The following is a 27,757-nucleotide window of genomic DNA, read 5'->3' on the forward strand; positions in this document are numbered from 1 at the left end:
CCATAGGCTTCTAAGGGATTGACACTTGTTCCCCGAAAAGTTATTAAAGACATCGTTAAAATAGTCCAAGTGACTACAGTGGCTCAATCTTAAGTTTATCAAGCGACGAGAATACTTTTTGTGCGCAAAAAAAAGAAAAATAACGACTTTATTTCAACTATTCATTTACTTTTCTGTGGGCCTCGAGTCAGTTCACTAGTGTAATAGCGCAGCGCTTCTGTGTGTTGTACGTCACACGCATCACACACATGACCAGCGTCGGCCAATAGTGAGCCTACGTGTGACGTAGCACTACGCGATCATTACGTTAACTGACTAGAGGCTAACAGAGAAGGAAATGAATAGTTGAAATAAAGTTGTTATTTTGTTTTTGTTTTTGCGCACAAAAAGTATTCTCGTCGATTGATAAACTTAAGATTGAGCCACTGTAGTCACTTGGACTATTTTAACGATGTCTATAATGACTTTTCAAGGCTGGCAAGTGTCAATCCCTTAAAAGCCTATGGAGGAGTGATCCAGCTCTCAGATTTAATCAAAAATATTTTAATTCGTGTTCCGAAGATGAACGAAGGTCTTACGAGGTTGGAACAACATGAGGGTATAAATACTGTAAGAATTTTCATTTTTGGGTGAACTACCCCTTTAAACTAATTAAACTACTAAAACTACTACATAACTAAAGGTTTTTTGTTTTGTTTTTTATCAGAAGTTTTAACTACTGATGTCATAGACTTGAGGTGGAATATTAACTATTATTAATTAACGTTTATGCAGACATTCTGAACGAATTATCTAATTGACCACTTACAGTAGCAGTCAAATGTGAACTATTTTACACCTGGTTCTCTGTTTCATCAAGTCTCGGAAACGGTGGTCGCACACATAGACAGTCATTTTACAGTTGGTCAAGTCATTCGTGCAGAGAGATTTTAGCGCCTTCCCTCACATTTCTGTCTGGCAGCAATTACTCTGGTGATGAATTCAGAGCCCAAGCCAAAAACCACACACACACACACACACACACACACACACACACTCACAATTCAATACCTGAAAAATGTCCTTCTTTGTCCACTTCTGCAGGTGTCCAGTGACTTTTCCTTACTTGAATGAATAAAATGAAAATATGCAATTAAGGAGCTTGATATAACTATTAAAATGTTTCATTGCAGTAATACAATGTATCAAGATTATTCTTTGACTTTACCGGTATTACTGTTTTTTTTTACTGTAGTACAATATTACCGTTTTACTGTATTTTTGATCAAATAAATGAAGCCTTGGTGAGCAGAAGAGACTTCTTTCAACTTTCTTTTGACTGGTAGTGTATATAAACATTGCTCAGTTTTAGGTTACCAGAATTTTATATTTATATATATATATACCAAAACCAAATAACTGTAAAGCATCTTTTAGAATTTAGAAAATGATCTAACTTAAAATGCACTTCAGAAAGTTTGAAAGTAACAAAATTTTGGAGCATAAATCCCTAAATAGAATTTTCAGTGTCACAGATCATAAGTATCATAACTCTTGAATTGTATATGTCTGATAGAGCAAAATGACCACCAAATTGAACTTTATGGTTAATCAGTGATGAAAATACTATTTGGATTAGTCAGACTGGTCAACAATACCACTGCTATTGTTTTCTTCCTTCTGCGCTTTTTTAGCTTCTATTTCACAATATTAGTCATGTTTTATAATTATACTTCAGATTCTTCTCTGTCATCGTATCGCTGTCATTTGTAATCATTTAATCCGTTTTGAGTCACTTTGTCTACTGTGCATCGGTCAGTTATGTTTGTGTGAGGAGTGGCAGGCAGTTCTTAGATAATTTGAGATAATTATCTTTTTCTTCGCTCAAGGAGTACTGGAAACTGAAACTGCATATTTTGCACAACTTTTAAACAATTTCTTGATCAATAATCTTCGAGATGTCCCTGCAAACCCCATGCCAAGGTTCCCGCCTACATACAAATGCCCGCATGACCTTTATGATGAAACGGCGAGGTGCTGTGGAGTTTAAGCTGTCTACACAAGAGGAATGAGACCTGAGGGTGGACCACAGAAAGTCCCATGTCTTCCAGTGGCCCGGAGCATAGATTTACAGTCTTTATTCTACAAAGCGCACCTACCTTTTCCTCTGACCCGTAACCCCCTCTGGCCAAAACATGAGTGTAAAAAGACAAATCCTGTTGTAAACATTGCTGTTTGCAAGAGCTAAGCACGTACACTACCGGTCAAATTTTAGTGAAATAATTAGGATTTTTTTAATGTTTTTGAAAGAATTATTTTATGCTCACCAAGGCTTTATTTGTTTGATGAAAAACAGAAATATTGTGAACTATTATTACAATTTAAAGAAGTGTTTTCTATGTGAATATATTTTTAAATGTCCTGTGATCAAAGCTGAATTTTCAGCATCATTACTCCAGTCTTCAGTCACATGATCCTTCAGAAATCAGTATACTATGCTGATTAGCTGAAACATTTCTTATTATTATCAATGTTGAAAACAGTGTTAGCTGCTTAATATTTTTGTGCAAACAGTGATACATTTTTTTCCATGATCCTTTGATGAATAGAAAGTGCCAAAGAAGAGCATTTATTTGAAATAGTTATATTCTGTAACATTACGTTTCTTTAATGTCACTTTTGAACAGTCTTTGAAGAAATATAGGAAGTAGTTGTTGTTGTTATTGTTTTTTTTAGTCTCACTCCAAACTTATGAATGGTAGTGTATCATAGATTCCACAAGCGGCAAAAACTGTTTTCAACTTTGATATTGATAAGAAATGTTTCTTGAGCTGTAAATCAGCATATTACAATGATTTCTGAAGGATCATGTGACACTGAAGACTGGAAAATTCAGCTTTGCGTCACATGAATAAATGACATTTTAAAACATATTAGTATAGAAAACAGTTACTTTAAGCTCTAATAATATTTCACAATATACCTGGTTTTACTGTATTTTTGATCAAATAAAAACAGCCCTGGTGAGCAGAAGAGACTTCTTTGAAAAACAATTTAAAAAGTCTGAATTATTCCAAACTTTTGTATAGCAACTGCAAATTTTGAAGCAACAGTTCAAATTTAATTGCATAAGAAAGAACATTCAAATAGTCACAAATTTACTAAATTATTTCTAAAAAATCACAGAGCAATCTCTCCGCCGGTGATAGAACAATGTTGATGTGACGTGCCGGTCTTGCAACACACTCGTGAAAAGCCGATGTGAGAACTGGTGGAAAGATGGATGACGCACGACTGATGTGAGTAAAAAGGAGCGCTGTCACTCCGCATCACTGGACAATGATTGACTAAACAGGACTTTAGCACAGTCCAAGATGCACACACACACACTCACACATAGGAACGTTTTGGTTCTTTTCTCGTGTCTCACACACGCACATTCAGGGCAGCAGACGCCAGGCAGTCTGGGACACGTTTTGCTGTATTGTTATTAACGTTCGGTCTCGTGTGTATTAAGGCACGGTAAGGACACATCCCTGCACTATGACTCCAGGGCTCCGCTTTGTTCTTCTCCGTAACAAAGGCATAATTATAGCCTTAAAGAACGTCTACCTTTCCTTCTCACCCTCTCCACTCTATCTATCCTATCCCACACCCCAGACCATAACAACAGGTTTCCACAGGGATCTGCTCTGCTCCAACTACAACTTTGCTCTCAAGTTCACTTTGTCACATTGTACTCATACATGTTATTTGTAAAATCACAATTTGCTAAATCATCAAGGACACCATGTATGCAGATTGGGTTGGTTGTCTAATTGGCGCCAGTTTCATTTATTTGTAACTTATGCTAATGCCTATGTATAAATAACATTCAGTTGTTTTTGAAAGAAGACTCCTCTGCTCACCAAGGCTGCATTATTAGATCAAAAATACAGTAAAAACAGTAATGTTGTTAAATATTATTCTAATTTAAAAGAACTGTTGTCTATTTGAAAAGGCTGAATTTCAAGAATATCAGCTGATTTGCTGCTCAGTTATTAATAATGGTTCTTATCATTATCAGTGTTGAAAATTGCTTATACATTTTTGTGAAAATCGTAAATTTTTGCAGAATTCTTTGATTAATAGATATGTTTATTAAATGTTTAATGTCACTTTTGATTAATTCATCTCACCTTTCTTTTCTGAAAATGTAAGAAAACAGTTCTTTTAAATTGTAATAATGTTTCACAATGTTACTGTTTTACTGTACTTTTGATCAAATAAAATCCTAATTATTTCAAACTTAGCGTGTATCCCAAAGATCTATATTTACATGTACTTGCAACTGAACCGATGACAGTCTTCTCCAAATGAAATTGTCATGTTGCATCCTCACTGTAATTTCTGAGAGTGTGGTTTAGCCATGACAATAATTTGTGGGTATGTTTTGGTCCACTGGGCTTGAAGACCATGAGCTTCCATGGCTTGGTTCTCAGCCCATTGTGGTCCCCTACGGCCCCGGAAAACATGACCAAAATGAACAAGTGGCACACCAGCACTTTAGCAACATATGGAAGTTGCTTTGCTTTAATGATCATGCTCTGAGACAGATGAAGCGGGAGGTATTACTGCACAGTCTGTTAGTTATGATGGCTGGGAATTTCAGGGTGTGATTCAAATTCACATGTATTGAATTGTGAGATCCTGGGCAATACAGTAATCGACTCTTTTCAGTGCAACAGCAAGATTAAGGAATGATTTTGCCTATTTCATATTACTATCATTTTATTTGTGCCTACTTTGCCTGGTGCTTGAATTGCATGCAAGTTTATGTAAAAGTCATCATTGCTACTGATTTTGGATGGTGCATGTTTTTTCAGGCTTTTTTTTATTTTTTATATTCACTACAAATAACACTGTAAATTACTCTGTAATTTCTCAAATATATCTCTTTGATATGACATTCCCATATTTGAATACTTAAAGTACTACAAAAATGTTCCACTTATCACTAAAATGTGTGCATTTTGTGTATAAATGTGTTGTAGTAATCACATTATAAAATAATCATGCCATCTCTCCAATAGTCAGACGCCCTATTTTAATTTGAATTAAAAATGGTAAACATATACATTTAAATTCAGAACTGCAAACAAAATAGGAAACAAAACGCGCTCTAATATGGGTGTGTATGGGTCCAATAGTGACTGTGACACAACAACCCTGATGATATTTGATATTTCTATTTTTTTCTTGTGTGCATGAAACTCTACTTATCAAACGAAACGCAGTTCTGTCATTTAACACTTAACATGATCATAAGTCAATAAACCAGACAAGAGATTTTCATTTATTTAGATTTTTGGATTTTGAGACCTAAAGCATCTACTGACACCCCATGTGGTTCTATATTATAATATTTTTACCCCCGTGGTTCATTTATAATTGGTAACAATGTGTGAGTATTCACCCGTCACTCCTCACTATCCGCTAAATAACCAGGCCTTAAATTTAAAATAAATAAATAAATAAAGTAGTGACCACCAATATTGATCTTAAAAGAATACTGGCATATTTTGGATAGGAATTGTTGATTGTTGTTAATGTGCCTGCTGTCGTGTGCTCAGAAACCGATTGGATCCTTCCGCGTAAAGCATCAACTGCACTTTTTCTTATGGTTCCAAGCAAACGCTAAAAAAGCATCTTTGTAATTATTTTATTGATTATTATTAAATTCTTATTAAAAAGTACTGTCATCCTCTTCACAAATAGACATATCCTAATTGAATTTTGCTTTTAGATTTTATACTGCTCGCAATTCGTTTCATTTTTAGAGTCTTTTAGTCTGAAGGATTTGCACTCATATCTTGCACTATATCATAGTCTATTTTACTTCATTCCGTGGTTATCAAATTAGGTTATGTATTTTCAGCTTTAGAGGGCTGAGTGTGAGAGGTCACAGCATCATATCTTGCTTGTCACTATTCATATTTACAATTCTTTATCAGTGAATGTATTTTTGCGTATATCTGCGTTTTGTGATTACACGGTCAGATGAGCGATGGGCTCCTGCTGCTCTGGATCTGTTTTGCCTTATTGATGATTTAATTTAATCTGTATATTATTCATTTATTTATTTTAATACATTTAAAACATTTTGTTGTGTCTCTTAAATAACATTTAGCTACTTAGTCAATGGGTGTTTGAAAAGTGAAATTGAATTGTTCTATTTTCGACTTGTTTCCCAGACCTTTAAACTTAAAATCAGGCTACAGTTGCTACTTTAAACTTTTCTTTCCTAAGCCTCTACTAAAAGCACACAATTTTCAGCTCATTTGGCCTGTACAATTCGTATGTTATATGGAAATAATCGCTGTTCACTATTGCTATCACAATGCACAATCACACTAAATTTTTTTAGAGAACAATTCAGAGTTTCTCGCTTTTGAGCGATGGAATGTGTGTACTGGAGCAAACAAAAACTGGACTGGATGAATGGAATGGATTAACAAACAAACTTCCAATCATATTAGTTTTCTGAATGGAAGGGGGTGCTCTGTTCCGGCCCGGCCCACTGTCACACCGGGCGCACTCGATGAGTGATAGCAATCACTGGCTATACAACTTCAGTCAGTGTACACAAATGTTTCCAATAAACATGGAGAGAGATCATATAATCACACATTAAGGTGATGAAGCCCCCTTAAAAACAAAATGACATGCAATAATGGAACTTTAAGCTACAAGCTTTCTTTCTTTCTTACTTTCTTTCTTTTTTATCTTTATATATATATATAAATATATGTATGTATGTATATATGTATGTATGTAACCTATTTGATTCTGTTAAGTTGTCACATAATTGTTTAATATAATATAATAGTAACTTAAAATATAATTTAATATAATATAATAATTTGGATTTTCATTGTAATAATTTACCCTTACAGTGTAAAATCATGCTCTGCTGTTCGGTAGTTGTCACAAATGGCCTATCTTCTATCTGCGTCTTTTCCTTGTCATTTCCAATAACAGTGGAATTTTCCCATATCTTATTTTAATAGAAAAATTATTTATTAATAACATTTTATTAGAATTAGAATTATAATATTATTCTAAAAAAGATGTATTTTGATTCTTAATATTATAGAGTGACTACAAGCCCGGGTCTCACTGACGGCGAAGATGCATTGCATTAAAGAGTTTTTTTTTTTCTTCTAATAATTTCTGTATTCAATTTCACTTGTCTTTGTGTTTTTTGCAAGATAAAGGTCGTGCTTAATTTGAAGATCATTATGTTGTGACATGATCGATATCAGGGCTCAGCACAATTCTAAAGCAAATGCTCATCAACTTCATTTAGCTCTCCCTTGTGTCGCGTGACGCACCAATCAGCGCGCGCTCTCGCGGAGCGCGAGTCAGTCAGAAACACACAGGACCGCGAGCCCGGGGTGTCTTAAGATATTGCGCGGTTTTGTCATGATTTAAGAAAGATAATGTCGTATTTCACCTATGAGATTCATTCCAGTGACTTTGGGAAATACGATTTCGTTTAAAAGTTCTTGGTTATTTTTTCTTGCTCCCGATCTTTTGTGATGGATCCGGTTCAAGGTCTTTTTCGTGCACTGTGAGCGTTCAATGCAGCACTGGGGCCATCATCGGGCTTTATGGACTTGACTGTTAATGATGTCTATGAGTTTCATGTCTGATACGCTGAATAGTTCAGATCCTTCAAAATCAGCATTTTTAGAGTTCGGCCACGGACTTACAACCAACCAGCAGCATTTATCCGGATTCTCTCACAATATTTACCCAGTACATGGATTGCACTCAGGCGGACACCTCCAGCACGATGGTCCCTACTCCACCGCTTCCCATTACAGCCGGCCGCTGGGATACGCCTACCCCGGGCCGGTGAGCGCTCCTGCTCCGGGGGCTTACGTGCCTTACCAGCCAAACCATCACAGCAGTTCTTTAGCTCACACGAGGGCTGAGGACACGAGTGAGTAGCCTACGCTCTTAAAACTGTCCAAATGTGAGGATTTGGCGCCACGTGTTATTGTGTGTGTATATATAAGCATACAAAATGCAATGCACTACTTAAACTTTATACATCATTATTAGAATAATATCTGATATGATGCCTAATAAATTTTTTTCTGCATTTGTACCAGTAGCTACTTTAATGCACCGTGCATTTTTTTTATAAATCCCAGATTTACAAACAAACAAAAAAAGGCACACATGGTCTAATTAATTTTAAAGACGAAGGGTAAATCCGTTAAAAATGGTAAACACAAAAGTCTGAGTAGCCTATTGCACACAAGGTTCTGACCTTTTATGTTAACAACGCTAATTCAAAAACTTTTTTCTTTTTTAGGCTTATTTATCGGAGGATTTGTGTTTTTAAGCTTGGTTAACATTTTTTTCCCCCTGTTAGGCCTACAACTTGATTAAAACATAAAAAACGAATAACACACACCATTTCGTAGTTTATGCATCAGTCTGCATTGTGTAAATTCTTAAAAATAATTTAGACTACTCTTGCAAATCAATGCACTCATCGTGTGTTCATGATTCAATATCTCCCTTTAATTTCGACGATAGCCTAAAAATTGCACATTGTTCACATTTCAGTAGCTTAGAACATTAGAGCAACCTTTGTCAAAATCCATTGTTAAAATATAGGCTAAGTTATGTTAAAATATAAGTTATGTTATACAGGCATTCATATAAATATATAGATTACTAGGCCTAAATAATATTTTGTACATACACAAAGGCTCGAGCGCTGTCGAAATCAATGTCAATTTTGTTATACCCTATAGCGAAAAAGGCAATTTTTCCAATATTAATATGATTGATGCCGTTGTAATTCTTCCAAAAATAACGATGCTATCGCTTGTTTGTTTTGATCTTAGGTTCAAATTTAGGCTCAGTAGGCCTGTAAACTTGACTTTAAAACGAGTTTAATTATGATTTGCCGATCTTATAAATGATGAACCATTAATGTTCCCTCTAAAACACCTGATAAATCTCCTGAATGGCTATTGTAAATCAAAAGACAGTTACAGCTATTTACTGTGACATAATTTACAATTTTTCTCAAGGTTAAGCAGGGTTAACCTGCTTGTTTGAAGACTTATGAGCATTTAGCCTCTGTGTCATAATGCTGTCTTTTTATTTCGTCTGCATGCCTGAAGACCACGAAAAGCCAGCGGTCATTGAGAATGGTGAAATTCGCCTCAATGGCAAGGGGAAGAAGATCCGCAAACCGCGAACCATTTACTCCAGTGTTCAGCTGCAGGCTCTACACCAGCGCTTCCAGCAGACCCAGTACCTCGCGCTGCCTGAACGCGCAGATTTAGCCGCCAAACTGGGACTCACACAAACACAGGTAAATGTCTGGCATTCTCTCTTCTGTTTGAGACAGTAGAACTGCAACGTGTTCTTCTTGATTCGGGATTCGGCCTATAGTCACGACTAGGCTACTTAGTTAATTGCAGATTTTCTGTTGAGAAGAGCAGATGCGGAACGATGTTATTGGTTACATTAAATGAGATGTGGATTCGTCTATATATAATATGATCTGTTGACGCACCTCATTAAGATGGGGTCTGTTTTATGGAATTTGTCATATGGGCGCCGATCGTGCACCACATGAAAACAATTCATTTTGGACAAAGAAATGTGAATTCTAGATGTTGGTTTTTTTACATATGGGTGGCTCCAAAAATAGGCTATTTGGACGCTTAAGCCTCACTGAAAATGTAGGGAATACCATTGGAGAAGCAAAATGTCAAGGCAAGTGGCATTTATTTCTAAGAAATATAGCATTAACCCTTAAAAAAAATAAAATCGGAACTTCTACTACTGTAGAGGACACAATGACTTACAGCATGTTTATCAGGAGAATCAATAGGGAAAGAAATTATATAGCAATATTCCTTATGAAATATTCCAATTATTACTCCCATTATAACACTTCTTTGTTCATTACATGTTTCCCCAGGAACAGGTTGATGCGCAAATTATAGACAGTGTATAGATACATTGTATTGACTATCCATTCATGGCCATTTTACACATATTTCAAAGTAAAATAGTATATCAATAAACATTATATCTTTCATAACATAGTTAGTTTAAAAAATCCTGAAACCTAAAAATGGATTGGTGAATGTAAAAAATCCCATTGTTTCATTCCATGTATTTTTATTTTTGAAACAACTGAGTCCATAGTGTCCAATACATAGCATAATATTAGAATATGAAAAAATACTCAATTCAAAAAAAGAAAAAAATCTGTGTTTCTGGAAGATATAGTCCATGTTTATTAATGTGATGGACTAGGCTTGTTGGTGTGAACTTCAGGGGAACTCACTTCATACATCCACTAAAAAAAACACCAGTTATTAAGTCAATTTGAGAGTGAAGTTATTTCTGTGATAAAGGTCTAGTGTAATTTGACTGCAAATGCCTGTTAGTTTGATATATTTTAATGCAATGATATTCCTTGTTTTTTTTAGTGAGGCTCAAGAACTCAAATGCTTTTCAGGGCCACTTTAAATCTATCTGAAAGTATTTATGCTGAAGTGAGGCTATAACTCAGTATCATACTGGATGAACATTCCAATGAGACCATGATGACGAGTCAGTCAAAACTGGTTTCTGAGCATTTATTTACTCTTTGTCATGTATACGTAAGTAGGCTGATTTGTTTCTCTTTTGTTATAGCTAAGTGAGGATTTCGTTTAATCCAACCTTTACTTTCATTTTTTAGTTAGCGCACTATCTTTTGTGTTCTTAGTCTTTGCAGTATGAGAGAATATTTTTCCCAGTGCTTAAGCTGTTATCCCAAGCATATTTATTCTTGATTACTTAAGCCTTATGCTTAATAATACATATCCAACTGTTCATGAACGAGTGATGGATTTAACATAATGCAGTCATTTCGGGGCCAGTGAGTGAGATAAATGAGCCTGAAACTTGTGCTGATGATTTTTAGGAATGACATTTTCACGTGCATAAAACCCATTTTAGATATTTCTTTGTATTTACCTATGCAGTATCATTTGTATACATTCCCTTTGGGATTGATTAATATGTCGTCTGTATGTCTATACTTGTTATGTTGATGTCACACCCATTAATGAGTTCCTGTAGGGTGGTGTTATGGACAATGATTTATTTTTATAAATCCCTCCTGTTGATACGCACGTATTAATGCATGCATCAGTGTCTGTGTGTGTGGAGAAAAATGGAGACCTAACATAAGCCTGGGTGCAGCCATATTGCCCATGGCATATACAGTGTAAGCCTTCCCATTATGCTTGCTCTGTTTTTCATTCACTGCTTTCCTGCTTCGTTTCTTTCCCTCTTCATCTATGTTCCACACTTGCCGCCCTGAGTGTGACAGGTTGCTCCTCATTTTTGGCCATGGAGAATGAGTTCAGTCTGTCCCACAGCTATAAGGGGTTTCCTGTCTGATTACGCCTCGGTTTCCATTCAAGTGTTCCTGTCATCAGCTGAAGAACGCCTCTCACATCCACCACACGCAGTGGTTGAATATGCATTGCTTGCAAATCAAACCTACTTTTTGTGAATACTGATACAAATACCTGCGATATTGGTGGCAACAATCTGAAATCCAGAGCATAGCAGCCAGTTTCCATTTGATCCATAAATGTGATTGAAAGCACATAAACAAGTGCCACACAAGCATATGCTTTTGGCTTTTCCAAGTCCCTCCTTACACATATAACATAGGTCTGGAATCCATCACTTCACTATAAAAGCTGTTTGGCAAACCAGTCTTTGGAAATAAAAAACAAAATCCTTTTTGCATGTGTTTATTAAATCTGTTGACAGCCAAACTAATAACATTGTGTAAAAACCCATTGCATAGATTTTGATTGTCTGAGGTTATGGAAACTGCGTTAGGTGGGCTCTCTGAGTCAGCTTTAAAGCGTGGCTGGTGTTTTTCATGCGGGCGTTCGGCTGAATTCTTCCCAAAGCACAATTTTGGGTCTCGCTCTGCGAGGTGTTTCTAAATTGAGTACACATTCTGGCAAGGGAACCATAAACTCCTACATCATTAAGGACACGTCTCAAATACTTGTGCACTAATGTATTTGCAGTGAAATAAAGTTAAAGCTATAAGTTATATTATAATTTGGCTGCTAATTACGCAATGGCCTTTGGGGGGGTCAGAGGGTGGGGGGGGGGGGGGGGGGTGCACATACACTGCCGTTCAAAAGTTTGGGATCGGTAAGATTTTAAAGAAATCTCTTATGCTCACCAAGGCTGTATTTGTTTGATTAAAAATACAAAAGAAAACAGTAATATTGTGAAAAAGTATTACAATTTCTATTTGAATATATTTTCAATAAGTAATTTATTCCTGTGATGCAAATCTGAATTCAGTCATTCTAATATGATGATTTGCTGCTCAAGAAACGTTTATTATCATCATCAATGTTGAAAAGAGTTGTGGACCATTTTTTTCATGATTCTTTGATGAATAGAAAGTTCAAAAGAATAACATTTATCTGAGATAGAAAGCTTTTGTAACATTATACACCGCTCGAAAGTTTGGGGTTGGTAATATATATATTTTTTGGGGATAAAATAAATAAATACCTTTATAATGTTACAAAAGGTTATATTTCAAATAAATGAAATAGAACTATATTCATCAAAGAATCCTGAAAAAAAAATTGTCCACAACAGTTTTCAACATTGATAATAATAATGTTTTTTCAAACATCAAATTAGCATATTAGAATGATTTCTGAAGGATCCTGTGAGTAATAATGCTGAAAATTCAGCTTTGATCACAGGAATAAATAACATTTTAAAATATATTCAATTGGAAAAGTTATTTTAATTGTCATAATATTTAACAATATTACTTTTTTATTTATTTATTTTTAAATCAAATAAATGCAGCCTTGGTGACGTTAAAAGGCTTCTTTCAAAAACATAAAACCTCTCACCAGTCTCAAACTTTTGAACGGCAGTATAAATATGTATATATATATATATATTATATACACCTATAGTAATTAACGCAACTTTCAAGCACAATTGATTAACAGATAAACTGTGTGCTCCTATTTCAGTGTTGTTGTTAAGTTGAGGATATTTCAGCACGCATTGCTTCGTACACTCAGATTAACAGCATTAAAGAAGGTTATCAAATGTTATCATTCAACTGAAGTGTAAATGCACTTCCCTGAATGAGCGTGACTTTATAGCGTTACTAATAGATGTCACCATATTCCCCCTGTTGATTGATCACAGTTAATTAAGACAGTTGTATTACAAGTTTTTAAAATGCAGATGAGGCCTTATCTAATTACATGTACATTTCCAGAACAGAAACATTGGATTAAGAAAGTTTCAAAATGTGTTTTCTTGTTTCATTTTCTTGACTTTTTGTTTTACTGTCTAAAGCAAAAGAAATAAAACTTTAATGTTTGGTGTATGAAAGTGGTAAGTGGAGATTTCTGACTCAGTGAATGGAAACTGCCCATGCACTGAAATTGAAATCTTCAGACGCAAATAGATAAAGTGTTATAAATGAAATGTATATAGTGTATTTTGGATGTTTTGTTTTTCCACTAGTCTGAAAGAAGATAAGTTATGGTTGCAAACAAGCCCAAAATCTTCAATGTGAGCAGTGCATGATGGTTTTGCCTGTAATGTTAAATATTGGCGTGCCTAAATCATCTCCATGCTAAATGAATTCCAATTGTTCTTTTATCAACATCTCCCAAACAAGCTCTCTGGAAGTCATTTCATTTCATTTTTACGCTGTGATTGTTGTTGTCAGACACATGCTTCACTGCCTTCATAAAAATGGCAGGGCGGAACAATTGCTGAGCACGCGTGTAATGAAACACAGCAATGTCACTGAGTCCATCTCTGCAAAGACTGTTCAAGTCTGTCAAGAGTGTCAATATCATATAATCGAATATCTTATAAAATAGACAACTGATGCCTGTGTGGCGTGGCCTCAAAAATGTGGCCTCAATTGTTGCATCATCTGAGATGTATTTTAATGCTCATTTTTTGTTCTATTCTGTTTTCCGAAGGTAAAAATATGGTTTCAAAACAAGCGCTCCAAATATAAGAAGATAATGAAGCATGGGCCCAGTGGACCTGAAGGGGAGATGCTCCACACCACGTCCTCGTCCTCTCCCTGCTCTCCGGGTCTGTCTCAGCTCTGGGAGGTCTCTATGGCCAACAAAGTGCCATCCATGCACCCAAGCAGCTATATGAACAATTACGGGCACTGGTATCCCTCACACCACCAGGATCCTCTGCCCAGACCTCAGATGATGTGACTGAGCCCGAGAGACTCCTTCGTTCCGTGTGGACTCCTGCTCAACCTGTGAAGGTGCTTTCCTTCGCAACTCCGTCATGTGTTTTATTGCTTGGTGTGTTTGAAAGGACTGTGTTTTACTCTCTATGCAAGCAGATGCCCCTGAAACACATATTCAGTAGCTTTTCAACTTTTTTCCGATCTTTTACAATGTGCTTGAAATAAAGGATTTATGAAAGGATGGATGTGCTGCTATGTTATAAATGATTTACAGATATCTTCAGAATATTGATGTTATTTCGATGTCATCATGGGGGTAATAACCTTTTGTTCTTATTCAAAACGGGCCTGGTACAATATTGTATGTATATACAATACATATAAATACATATATATACAATACATATAAGCCATAGCTTATTTAAAAAAAATTGATTGAATTGATTATTGAAAAAAATATTTATATTATTATTAACAGTAATAATACAAATAAAATAAATGTATTAGGTAACATTGTCTTTTAAATAGTAGGCTCGCGTTTTGGAAAAAATTGCGCAAAATAAGCACAAAATTATGATCGAAATGAACGAGAGATGCTTGAGATCGAATGAAATAATTAACTGCATTTACATCACGACTTCACTTGTAAATTCACAGATTTACGTGTTCATGTTCTATAGATTTAGCATGTTTCTCGTTGTCCAGCTGTAGACAGACTGGAAGTTGAGATTTATGAATTATTTATGATCAAGGCGATGACTGTAAGATGAGCTGTTTTATTCGGCTCTGGCCAGTTTTTATGTCACCTGGAGCGCGTGTTATTCTCTCGGTTCTGTCCTGTATGCTTATTATTTTACTTGAAATATGAATGGAATTGTGTCTCGTGGGCCTGTTTGTTGGAGATTTCTGATACGATGTCTGTATGTTAAAAGTTGCATCCATAAGATAAATATTTCAAGTAAATAGGTCTGATTTAAATGTATTTATTTTTATTAATATTGCTACAGAGTTTTATTTTAAATAAAATGTATGCATTTTTGCATAGGCTAAATAAATTGCCCGCGCATGCATGCTAAATGAGCTAACAACAGAAAGATGAATAGTGAATGATAGGCCTACCAGTTACAATTAAAAGTCCGTGTTTCGATTCAAAAAGACTACATTATTTAAACAAAATGTGGTCCATGTGATGATAAATACGCGATCTTTTGGCTATATTTTGTTTCGCATCAAATCAGCAACCCTCTGCTTTTCCACATCTTATATGTCCCTCCTTTCTTTATAATGTAATGTTAAAATAATGCAATGTACTGATTGAGTGGATGTCGTGATGTCAGCATGATAAATCACTACAACATTCAATCACGTGCAGGATGGAAATGTGATAGGCTACTTATATGTGGACATCTCAGCACTTAAACTAAACACAGCGAACAAGATGTTTGAGTTCAATTAAAACAGCCAACATTACGTTGATGTTCATTTCACGTGATTCACACTTATTTATTGCGTGCTCATTTCGTGACGATGTAGGCTATTTTAACACAGAAAAACGCAACGCGACTTTTTGTTACAGGATAGGCTACATAAAAATGCTAAGTCTAACTACAGGTTATAGGCCTTCAATAAAGTACAGTCCATCAATATTAAAATCAATCTACCACCAGGAGACACCTTTCGTATCAATGTATTATTATGGAACACGTTGCTATTGTATACGGGTTTTTAGGCCCTCTACAAAGCACAATCGAAAGCAATTTAAGATCATTTGTTAGCGTAGCGATTATTAAAACGGGTTTTGTTTTTCTCTGATCCACTGTAATAAGATGCCCACCTGGAGGAATGCGGGGTCCACTTGACCTGACTTTGACCCAGCTCACTCAACAGGGTCTTGTCTAAACAGCCTTGTTTAAACAGCCATATTACAAAGCATCCCTGTCATTTCAAGATCTTTAGACACAGTTCAGCATGCTGTAGGGCTCTTTCAGCATGAAATAAATCTGTTTTTAACTGCAATGATGTAAATTAAATTGCTGAGTGGATATTTTATTATATGAAGTATTATAATATAAAAGAATGCCTGCCACATGCAAATAACAGAAGTTTGAAATAAACAATATATACACCTTTTCCTGCATGAAACCCTTAATAGCTAGTACAATAACAGGCCTACACATTTATGAGCTTCTGCAACATCTGTGAGAGATTTCCATGAGTCCACGAGTCCCACCGTCTGTTATTTCCTAAACCATGCTCATCTCAGCGAAACAAGACATCCTAGCGCAGTCACTTACCTCCTCTCTCTCTCGACAGGTATAGCAAACCACACTGAAAACTTCTGTACGTGGAAACCATCTCTCTGCATTTAATGTTCCAAAAGTATGGAATGATTTTAACATGCCCCTCTTTATATACTCCCATCCCTGGGTTTGATTTGTGGAGTTTATGTTGCTCCGTTCAGATGACAGTCATGGGAAGAGAAGACAAGTGTTTTTGAATGAAGTAGCTAGCTCTCTCACAAGGGAAATTATGGGCAATTTTACATCTAGAGATTAGAATAATGGGTGCTCAAGTCGGACGAGCAGAGAAAAGGGGCTTTTAAAACAGGGCAATTACGTGGGAAGCTGATTTGGGAGAGCACTAAAGGGTGATGGGACTAAAAGGGGATGAGATGGACTGATATTAGTTTAAGAGATTTCCAGCACTCGGAGGTGCCTGATGAGTTTGAATAGTGTGACGCATCGAAACGCATCTCAATCCGAATGGATTCAGAGGCCTGGAGGAGATTTGAAGGACAAGGACGAAAGCGGTTCCCGAAATCGTCCCCGGTTTCTGGGGTGAGAGAGAGTTCAGTGGTTCACAGCTGTCAAGAAAACCTCTCTCATTTGATAGTATTTACATTTGGAGCAGAATGATGCTGCTGAGTGATGCCTGCGGACCCGGGCTTTGAGCGGGTGTCAGGCAGCTGCCCTCTGTCTTTACATGGCAACATATGCGTGTCCCAACCGCAGCTGACCTCCTGTTCAACCACCCCAGAGGCCTCCGGTGCCATTTTTTGGATACGGTTTCTCGTCAAACACGTAAAGATTGGCCCTGCCTATCTTTATTTAGGTGTTGCGGTGCATTGAATCTTAGTATCATGTTCAAGTTCAACAGTTCAGGCACGGACGGAGCGCACAGGGCCGTCGAGGTGACCATGTCAGCCCACACACCCAGCTTTCGGGTTTCTCTGAGTGAGCGATGCGTCCCAAGACGGCGCCATCTAGATCAGAGCCTGTAATTGAAGGGCCACACACCACGAACAAGCCCAACGGAAAACAGATATGTTACATACGGCCCAACATCAACTGCAAATATTGTATCAAACAGATAGCAGCCGTTTCTTTATGGACCCTATAACTACCTCAGATGAAGTGGTAAACACATTAGAGGGGATAAAATGTCTTAGGGTTTGAGCTGTGGCCATTGTACACAGATGACGGGATTATCATGTTTTAAAGGGAACTAAGTGGCCTGACAGGTTTTAGGTGTGAATATGACTCTTTCTTCTCTATTGGAGGTAGAAGAGTAACTCAATCGCATGCTACATTGAGGTGGGTATTATAAGATCTACATGACTAATTCCACAGCTATGAAATGCCCAGCAAGGACTCACAGTTAGCCAACCAACCATCTTAATTAACTATCGTGGCATGCATCTAACTACTGTGACCACTCAAGTTTTTTTGTTTTGCTTTTATTTTTGTTCTGTCAGCATCCACACCCACCTATGCTTTGAATTTCATAGTATTTCTGGATGCAAGATTTGCAGCACAGATGGACTGTTTCTGCTTCTTATACTAAAGCTACAACGGTTGCTGTTAAACTGAGTGGAAATTTCTATGTGAAACATTTCCTACTGGAGTTATTTTAGTAACTATTTGGCTTGTCCCAATATTTTGTCCTAAAGCAATACCATTTGCTATGATGTCCCATGTGAGTGGCGACAAATTATCCATTTACATATTCAAATTCCCTGGAGAATGGTTTGGAGAATGTTTAATAACCAATCATAAACACGAATTTTTTTTTAAAAAACAAACAAAAAAACAATAGGCCTTCCACAAAAACAAATTAAAGAAGAAAAGACAATCCCATTGATGAATACATTAATATCAGGGAATAGGCCAATTTCAAAGCGGTTAGGCGTATGATTTGTGCATGAAACGAAACCAGATTATTTAATGGTTTCTTGTGGTTTTGCCTTTTGCGTCCTTTCCATTTCCACCTAAAACCAGTGGGCGTAGCCTATTGCACGACTTACAAACACGAGTTAAGTATGTTCTCTGTTTTGGAGTCATGAAACAATACGCCGAAATTTTTAATAATTCTTTCATCACATATTTAGGAGACCGTCCCTTTTACCAGACTAGAAAAAGAACAGGTTGTACAGACAGCACCTGACAATTAGCCTACAAACTATTTGAAGTTTTTGTCTGTTTTTAATTATAATGAATTGACATTAGTAATTAAAACAGAGGCCGCAAGGACACAAATTGTCAGCGACTTTAAAAGCACAATGAATGACGAATGAGTCATGCTTCCCGTGAAAATAATTATGCGCGTAAGAAATACAGGACAGGCGTCTTTATAGTTTCGATCTTCGAACTTTTAGTCAAATTGTAACACTTAATATCTTTAAAGCATTATTGAATTATGTTCATTAATGTAGGCTACATTAGAATAGCCAAGAATTGTCTTAAATCCTTGCTTCTTGCATTTTCATTCATAAACGAATTTAGGCCTGCATGCATGAACTGATAGGCTATGTTTGTTTTGAATTAAGAAGTGTTACACAAAACTGTTATGGTCAGTTATGAGTTTTTAAAGCGCACACAAGGACCATTTTTACGTTTTAATTGTATTATTGGGCTACATCTGATTTTTGACCCGCGGAAATTATTTCTATCAAAGCCTTAAATTTGACGGATAATATAATTTTTTCACACCAATTTCTCCGTGGTGTTTTGGCAACTGAACGATTTCTGCCCAAATTCCTTGAATAAACATCAACAACACATGCTTTCAGTAGGATTTACAGGAATTAAATTCTTCCAGAACATATCTGATGCTGCAAACTCCAGGCCACCAGAAACACACCAACCTGACAGACGGACCTGAGACCTCGCGAACCTTTAACATTTTAATTAAAGAGGCATGCCCATAGAACCCAATGGGACACGTGACCCCTCCGTTTTTTGAGCCAAATGGATTTTAAATGCTGCTTCCAAATAAAAAAAAATAAAAAAAAATAACTTAATATGTTTACATTAAATCACATAGGTGTGTTAATGAAAAAACTCAGAGCGGCACGCCATCAACAGTTAAATTCGCGCTTTTCGTGTAGCCTATCCATATCACACCTGTTCATTGTTTTCAACCATAATAGGCTATTTAATGGTTATATTATGTTTCTGATATTTAAATACATATTGTAGCCTACTAGCAAGAAATACACACTGGTATATGGAATGGTCTATGGAAGCGGTAATTATAATCCTTATAGGCCTAAATATAATTTGGCGATGTGTTTAATGAAATCACATACACATTGGTTATTTAGCTAATTCTAATCTGTTTAATATGTTATTTTCCCAGTTCACATGAAACCTTGCTTTCATATCTTTCGATAAAAGTGGCTGAATTTATGTGTTGTAAATATGAAAACTCTGATTCTGAAGAGGCGCCCATCGCCTGTTATAAATCATCTAACATAGCTATTATAAAGTTGTTTAAACGACAATAACCCATAGCCTATACATTTTCTCTCCAGGCAAATGCGTATAAACTATAAAATATGGACGCATGCTTTTGCTTTGCTTAGCACGTGGATCTTTGAGTAGATCAAATACATAAAATAGGCTATTTAAGTAGCCATAGGCTTTCCAAAAAAAAAAAAAAAAACAATTAGGTTTGTATATACATGAACTGGGTATCTGGCTTATATTTATAGGCTAAGTAGCCTAAATGTATAGCACACACACACACCTTAACTTTTTCTTATGACCATGGATGACACTAAATCTCATCTCAGCACGTTTGATGAATGGCTACACTATTTTTAATTATTATAATGTAACATTTTGTTCTATAGCCTTACAACTAAATTAGCAAATGTTTATATTTCCTATAATTGGCTGATGCATCGTCATTCTGCACATGCTAAACTTAGGCCAAGCCATCTAAATATGTTACCATTTAAATGTAGGCTTAAACGCACACATTTCTTATCATTGTTCATCTTCCCCCATGTTACCCTAACTGATATCTGCTTTTTCTTTTTCCAAGTTAATATGTCTACATTAGGCTACAGAAAGTCATAGGCCTATAGACCTTATTCACAGCAGAGCCATCTTTTTTTAACGGGAATGAAAGTGAGACTCAGAGGGATACATACTCTTCAGTGGGACGTACTTTTATTCTATGTGTTTTTGGATTATTCTGCTGACGAAACACGAACAATTTTAGAGAATTTCAGTAGACAAAAAACAACAACAAAAAAATCAGACAATATGAGCTTTGGAAAAAGCTGCGCACCCCCGCAATAGCCTGTCATAACGCTGCTCTGAATAAGGTATACCTATTAAAAACCGCGGGAAGGCGGAATCTGGGAGGGAACCGGTTAAATGCCGCTTTGAAATACCATCGAGCTGTACTCATTTACATATCTACCTGTAAACCTCGTGGGGTTTTTCTAGGCCTACGTCTGATGCCTTTGTTTGCCCTGTCTCTTCTTGTTGTGAGCGACTATCCCTAAAGCGCAAGGCTTTATTTCAGTAGTCACCCCCTCCTTCGCTGTATATTCTGTTATCTGCCAACAGAATACTAATAAAATCCAGTGACTCCAACATGTCTGCTCGCCTGTCGCCTCCTACAGCTTCTTTGCACGCAGACCTACCAGGCTTATGGATGCAAACACATCACAAAATAACATCTGTCTCACTTAACCCTTTCCTAAGAGCCGGAACAAAGCGATAGCATGGCATATTTGTGAATCATTTAAAACAGAATAGATCAAATGTGTGCACAATGGCAGAATTTTTTCTTTATTATTATTTTTTACATATTACCAGGGTAAGCTATGGCATTAAATGAAAGTAGTAAATGCGTAAATATTTTCAATTCTCTTTTATTCAGCTTGACAGAATAACAATACAACTACTTACAGGAATATAAAAATGGTTCGAGCACCACCGTGCAATCTTTCGAAGTGACACGAATTTAGTGGTTCTGTTTTATTTAAACACATATGTACAGCTTTCAACATTTTGTACAAGTATATAACTTATGTCCTGAGTCTCTGACGCGCGCGCCGCACCAGCCCACATTGTGGGTGGCGTGACTGATAACTAGGCTACACAATTGGGGTTTAATCATTCTTTAAAACGTACTTTTTAATATTCATCCATCAGTGAACAAAACATGAAAACAAAGGAAGTCATAAAACATAATAACTTAAAACCACTCTAAACTTCCTTTACATGGTTTAACCTACACCTATGTGCATATGAAATAGGTCTGAGTAGCCGGGACACATTGAAACGTTATTATTATACTACTGATATTTCAACACAAAGCATTCATATCAACAGATATGCGTTTAAACAGTCCACAAAATGCCACTACAAGTGTGCCGTTCTTCCAGATACTCGCGGAGCATCTTTCAGCTTATTTCTGTGGCGTTTTTCAAAAGTCTTTCCAACTTTTATATGAAACTCTTCCATCAGTGTCTGTTAATACACGGCCCCCACGCTCGGTGCTGGTCCTGGGTGGTGCACTGGATGCTGTAAATGTGATCCCTGCTGGTACCAGTGATTGCTGTAATCTTCCATATAGGGTGGTGTGGAACTGAGGGGTGGCTGGGGGATCTGGCCCCGGTTGACCTGGCTAGTGTGCGCGTTACTGTCCCAAACAGCCGGGGATGGAGGGGAGTTGCAGGCCATGGAGTCGCTGGCGTTCGGGCTGTGATCCAGCGGAACCTCACCGTTCTTGTAAAGTTTCTTGAACTTGGATCTCCGGTTCTGGAACCAGATTTTGACCTGTTCAAAAAGAAGAAGAAAAAAACGACGTTAGCGTCAGTTTTCTTTTGAACATTGTAAACATTATTAACCCGTTAAAACGAATAATTGAAATTGAAATGCTATTTTTTTAAGCGAAAAGCGATAGGCTAGGCTAAATATATAGCCTAGTGGGTCAGATCCCCCTAATAAAAGTTGGTAGTTCAAACCCCCACAAAAGGTTATTGGTAAATTAAGACCTATAGGATACATTAAAACAACATGGTTTCATTTCAGTGTAGGCTAATAAAATAGTTACAAGTCAAAGCACGTATTTTGCCATTTAGATAGGCACACCGAACGGATGTCGAATGAACCATAAAAACAGTTGTGCTTTTGATACTTTTAGAAATGTTTTCTGTATCAGGAAACAGATTTACAAATAAATAGCCTTATTATGACAAACACTTATATACACTTTAATACAAAGTATTTTGTGACGTTTACCTCGACAGACTGCGCCCCGAAAGGTTGGCCTATCTTTAGTCTGCATTTATTTAAATCTTTAAAATCTTTTATAATGCTAAAATGATTTACATTATCACATAATTTGCACACTGACTTTGAGTTAGATTACTAACGTTTAAAATTACAAACAATAATGGATAGAAACAAAGATGTTATTAATATAATTTAAAAAAATCACAGTCTAAAAATGTCTAAAAAGCTTTTATAGGTAAGCCGTCAATTTTAAAAAAGCCTAAAACTTTCCGTAGCTAAATATTTTGGTAAAATTACTATTTTTTTGTTATAAAACATTACAAATAAATTGTAAACAATTATTACTTGTAAACAATAATTACTTTATTAATTATGATGGTAAAAAAAAGAACGAGCAATAACATTTCCTCACATATTTTACGACTTGATAAGACTGCTGCATATCCTTATCTCAGTGTGCTCAGTGTCAGCGATTGAAGTGCAAGAAATCGCTTTAAGCAGTTAACAAAATGTCAGGTGTCAGACGAGTAATTATGTTAACAGTATTATAAGTGAATGTGAGCTGCAGTGTTACCTGTGTCTGCGTGAGCCCCAGCTGTGCGGCGAGTTCCGCGCGCTCCGGCAGCGCCAGATATTGCGCCTTCTGGAAGCGGCGCTGCAGCGCGGCGAGCTGGTAACTCGAGTAAATGGTGCGCGGCTTGCGGATTTTCTTAGGTTTTCCGTTTACCATCCGAACTTCAGTCTCAGGTTCCTCTTTGACTGGAAAGAATAAAATGACAGACCACGTTATCTCAAAGTGGGATTATTTCAGGACCTAAAAGAAAACCGAAAACGGATTGGTTTAATTTTTGGGACTAAAACCAAAACATTCTCGTTAAATCGTTAAACAAGTAGGCAAGGGCTGTGCTTCTTTAAAATTAAACAAGCGACATGTAGGCTCTGGTAGGCAGTATCAAACGCAAATTTTTAGCACAAACAGACTATAGCCTAGTTAACACATCTTCAAGGAATGGCTGTGAAATTTAATTTAGGCCAACACCAACAATAAAATATATGATGACATCTATAGCCGGAGCAGTGAGTAATAGCCTAATGATTAATCGTGTTAAAGTCGCAATAAAAATGTCATTGGCTAATTGTTTTACTGCGACCGCATGTCTGTTGTGATAAAGAGCTAACTTTCTACCCTTCTGAAGTATATTTTATTTGAACTATGTCAATTCTTTAAATTATGACTTCAATGGGATAATAATAGATACAGAGTAAAAACAACCAAACAAGTGAATGATTTATTTATTTATCTTTTTCTCAAGAGAAACGCGAACTTGATTTTCTCGAGCCGCTCACAAACACAGTTTTATAATCTCTAGAAAATTATTATTTAACCCGATATAAAGAAGGCAAATCCAGCCAATTTTTAGGTGTATAGGCATATAGCCTACCTCTGGCATATTTTCTGTATGTAATATCTCACCCGCGCTTTGTGGTGGCGTCTGCAGGTCTCTGCTGTAATGTCCGTATTGTCTGTAAGTATTGCTGTAAGGATACTCTGTCTTGGTGGGGTAAGGTCCGGCTGATGCCCCCATCCCAGACAGATTAAACTGGTGATATGAATTCATCTGTTGAGAGTATGGAGGACTCTGGTAGTATTCGTGATGGCTGCTGTAATAACCCATATCTGTAGCCGAGGACTCTGGAAGAGTCGGAGAGTCCTTAGAAGTCGGATGGCAACTCATAGAGTTCGAAAGATCGGTTGAAATACCGGATATCTTCCTGTCAAATGTCGGTCCACTCATCCTTTAGGGGAAATAAAACAAGGATCGTCCACTTTATTTCCAGGGCAGACTTGAACGAGTCATGCAGACGTTTCGATCAGGACGATGCCTGTAACACAATCCTCGATGAGCAGCTTTCTCTAACTCCCTCTGTTGAAGAACTGAAGGTAATGGCTGAAACTCTGAATTATAGGGCACATGGGTGGACGCAATTGGCTCCCATTGGCTCCTCGCTTCTGCTCTCTCTCTCTCTCTCTCTCTCTCTCTCTCTCTCTCTCTCTCTCTCTCTCTCTCTCTCTCTCTCTCTCTCTCTCTCTCTCTTTCTCTCTCTCTCCAGCCCTGAGGGCGAAGCAAGACTCTTCTCCGCCTCGCGCCCTAACGTCTCCAAACTTCAGCTTTTGGGATTTTAGCTCTAATAAGATAATGAAGAATAGAGCTGTACACACTGGAAGAAAAATATAATCAATAAATTATATACATTGATTTGATACATTGAATATACATTGATTTAACTCATCAAAATAAGTTAAGCAATTTACATTTTTTTTAAATAAATTATACAAGATTCCACTCATTTTTTTAAGTCAGTTTAATGTAATTTAAGTTGAAATGACTTTAACATCCAAGTTGCTTGTAGCTACTTAATTTTTTTAGTTATAGTAAAGAATGCCATACATGTTTTCTTGGTGCATTAAAAAAAAAACATGATTCACTACTTAACAAGAGGCCTAAATATAGCTTAAACACCTATAAATATAAATAACTTTCGTCGTTTTAATTCTGATATGTCTGTTATAAGCATGCTACATTATATTATTCAATGTGACTGAATTAGGTTTACATCAGCTAAGTTTTTTTTTTTAAAGAGTCAGTTAGGAAATGACACAGAGATCATCTACACTCTTAAAAATAAATGTTCAAATAAAAAAAATAAAAAAATAAAGTTCCACAAAAGTTCTAGTTATATGAAACAATAGCTTACTGGTGGTATTAAAGAACCAATACTTAGAAGAAAATGTAACGTATAACACCAAGACCCTTTTCAACCAGCTAACTTGAGAACCTAAAAGAGTGAAAGGGATCTTTCCTGAACCAAAGGTGCTGCAAAGAACCATTCAGGACTCTTTGTTTTAGTGTGTGGAAGGCAGACGTGCCTGTATTACATTTTACAAGGTGAACCTTATAAATAATTTTTAATTAGCTCAAATGTAGGGCAACGTTGGCCACCGCTGACAATCTGTTGGAGTCATTTTGATGTGATCAGTTCACGTGTTTTCTGGTTGAGAGTGTCTGCGGTGAGAGAGGTTGGAGGAGATTATCTGCCTCTCTGATCACCCCTGCGGCTCTCACTTGTGTACCCTTTTTATTATGGCAAGGCGTGGTCCCACTAGCCTACCTCTTACCCTCTTACACCCAAATAAGCTTTATCAGCCGCTGACCTGTAAATGAAAACGTGGAATAGAGGACGAGACGAACTGTTTACTGCTCCGCGTTATTTATTGTCGATATGCAAATACGCTGTTTCACGGTAAATGGGCTCTTCTTTCTGCGAACTTCAGCCGCAAGACATCGGGTTGTCACATACCTGATGTGCACCGTCGTGGCATGTAGTCAAATTCCATGGAGTCTTTTGAAAGACATGCAAACCATTCTTGAGAGCTGGGACATTTTGTGCTAGGCCTATATGTCAGTGCCAGGTATTCAGTTAGTCAATTAATCATTAAAATAAAATGTTAAAATAGGGTTAGGCCTAATAATACGTTGAAAAATAAAAATAAAAACAAACAACTTAAGTCAAATCGTCTTTATAGCTAAAGGTTTAAAATTATCACATAGTCTAATACTGCCTCCTTGTGGTTGTAGTGCAATAATTCATACTGGTGGTTAGAACTACATTTCACTCTCCTTTACTTAAAGGAATAGTTCACCAAAAATGAAAATTCTGTCCTCATTTACTCAACCTCATTTTGTTCCAAACCTGTATGAGTTTCTCTCTTCTATTGAACACAAAAGAAGATATTTAGATGAATGTTGGTAACCAGACTGTTGACAGTAGCCGTAGACGTCCATAGTAAGTTTTTCCTATAATGGAATTTAAAGGCTACCGTCAACTGTTTTATTATCAACATTGTTCTTTAAAATAATTTTGTGTTCAGTAGAAGAAAGAAACTCATACAGGGTTGGAACAACTTGAGGGTTTGTATATCATGACAGAATTTACATTTTTGGGTGAGCTATCCCTTTAAGTAAAGGAGAGTGAAAGATGAAGTTTCCACTAGGCCTGTAGGCTACAGTATATTGCGAGTTTTTATTTTATGTTTTTTTGTATTTTTATTTTTTATAAAAATCAAAAGGCACAGTCTGAAGGTGTCCTGTGGTTTTTGGCACCGAGACCTTAGTAGCTGGTCCTTCAACTCATGTATTGTGAGATGGAGCCGCCGTGGATCGAACTTGCTCCCACAGATGTTCAACTGGATTGAGATCTGGGGGATTTTGAGGGGTATCTTTTCACAGATACTTTGTCTCGGTCAGCTTGCCATACAAATTCGACCCATAGTTTTTGTCAAAGTTGCTCAGATCTTTAATCCTGTCCATTTCTCCTGCACCCAATACTCTTGTATAATCAGCAGGTGGCGCCAGTAACACAGGGTTTTGGTAATCTCACCTGCACCGTTTAACTTACTGTAAACCTCAATTTCAATGCAGGAAATTATGCTTTAATGGACAAATAACGGTTAATAACCATTACGTTAATAATAAATAATTAATTTTGCTCAGCAGTTATGTGTGTATATTTTCATTTTAAAACCAAACCTTTCTACAAAGTAGGCCTAATGCTATTTTATTTTGTATTATTATAAGAACATTTATTATATGTTTTTTTCTTATTTTTTTCTACTATACATGTAACAACATGAATAAGAAAGTTTCCTTTCACCTCTAAACATTGGTTCATTCTTGCTGGTCAGTGGAAAGACTGTTATCTGACATATGCCTGGAATGAGACTAGCAGAGGATTAAAGGTACATTGTTCATAATTTCCTACCCGATCTCCTGGCACTGCATATCTATAGCATGAGTTCATGCTTTTATTTGGCGTGCTCTTTATACACAAAAACTAATCTTTTATGTGCATGTGGTATATTTCGTAG

At 36.6% G+C, this 27,757-nt stretch overlaps 2 protein-coding genes across 2 annotated transcripts; one reads left to right on the top strand and one right to left on the bottom strand.

Annotated features, from left to right (window-relative positions):
• The first annotated feature begins 7,348 nt into the window (after positions 1-7,348).
• dlx4b (distal-less homeobox 4b) lies at positions 7,349-14,534 on the top strand. The gene is made up of 3 exons (XM_077206153.1): positions 7,349-7,966; positions 9,168-9,361; positions 14,064-14,534. The coding sequence occupies exons 1-3, from the start codon at positions 7,648-7,650 to the stop codon at positions 14,313-14,315; spliced, it is 765 nt and encodes a 254-aa protein (XP_077062268.1). The 5' UTR covers positions 7,349-7,647; the 3' UTR covers positions 14,316-14,534.
• Positions 14,535-21,445: 6,911 nt separating this feature from the next.
• dlx3b (distal-less homeobox 3b) lies at positions 21,446-24,777 on the bottom strand. Its single transcript, XM_077206154.1, has 3 exons — positions 24,305-24,777; positions 23,405-23,589; positions 21,446-22,371 (listed from the first exon to the last, which is right to left on the bottom strand). The coding sequence occupies exons 1-3, from the start codon at positions 24,624-24,626 to the stop codon at positions 22,066-22,068; spliced, it is 813 nt and encodes a 270-aa protein (XP_077062269.1). The 5' UTR covers positions 24,627-24,777; the 3' UTR covers positions 21,446-22,065.
• Positions 24,778-27,757: the final 2,980 nt, after the last annotated feature.

Source organism: Siphateles boraxobius, unplaced genomic scaffold (assembly GCF_051911475.1).
Source record: "Siphateles boraxobius isolate OS27281-9 unplaced genomic scaffold, OSU_SipBor_1 55, whole genome shotgun sequence".
NCBI lineage: Eukaryota > Metazoa > Chordata > Actinopteri > Cypriniformes > Leuciscidae > Siphateles > Siphateles boraxobius.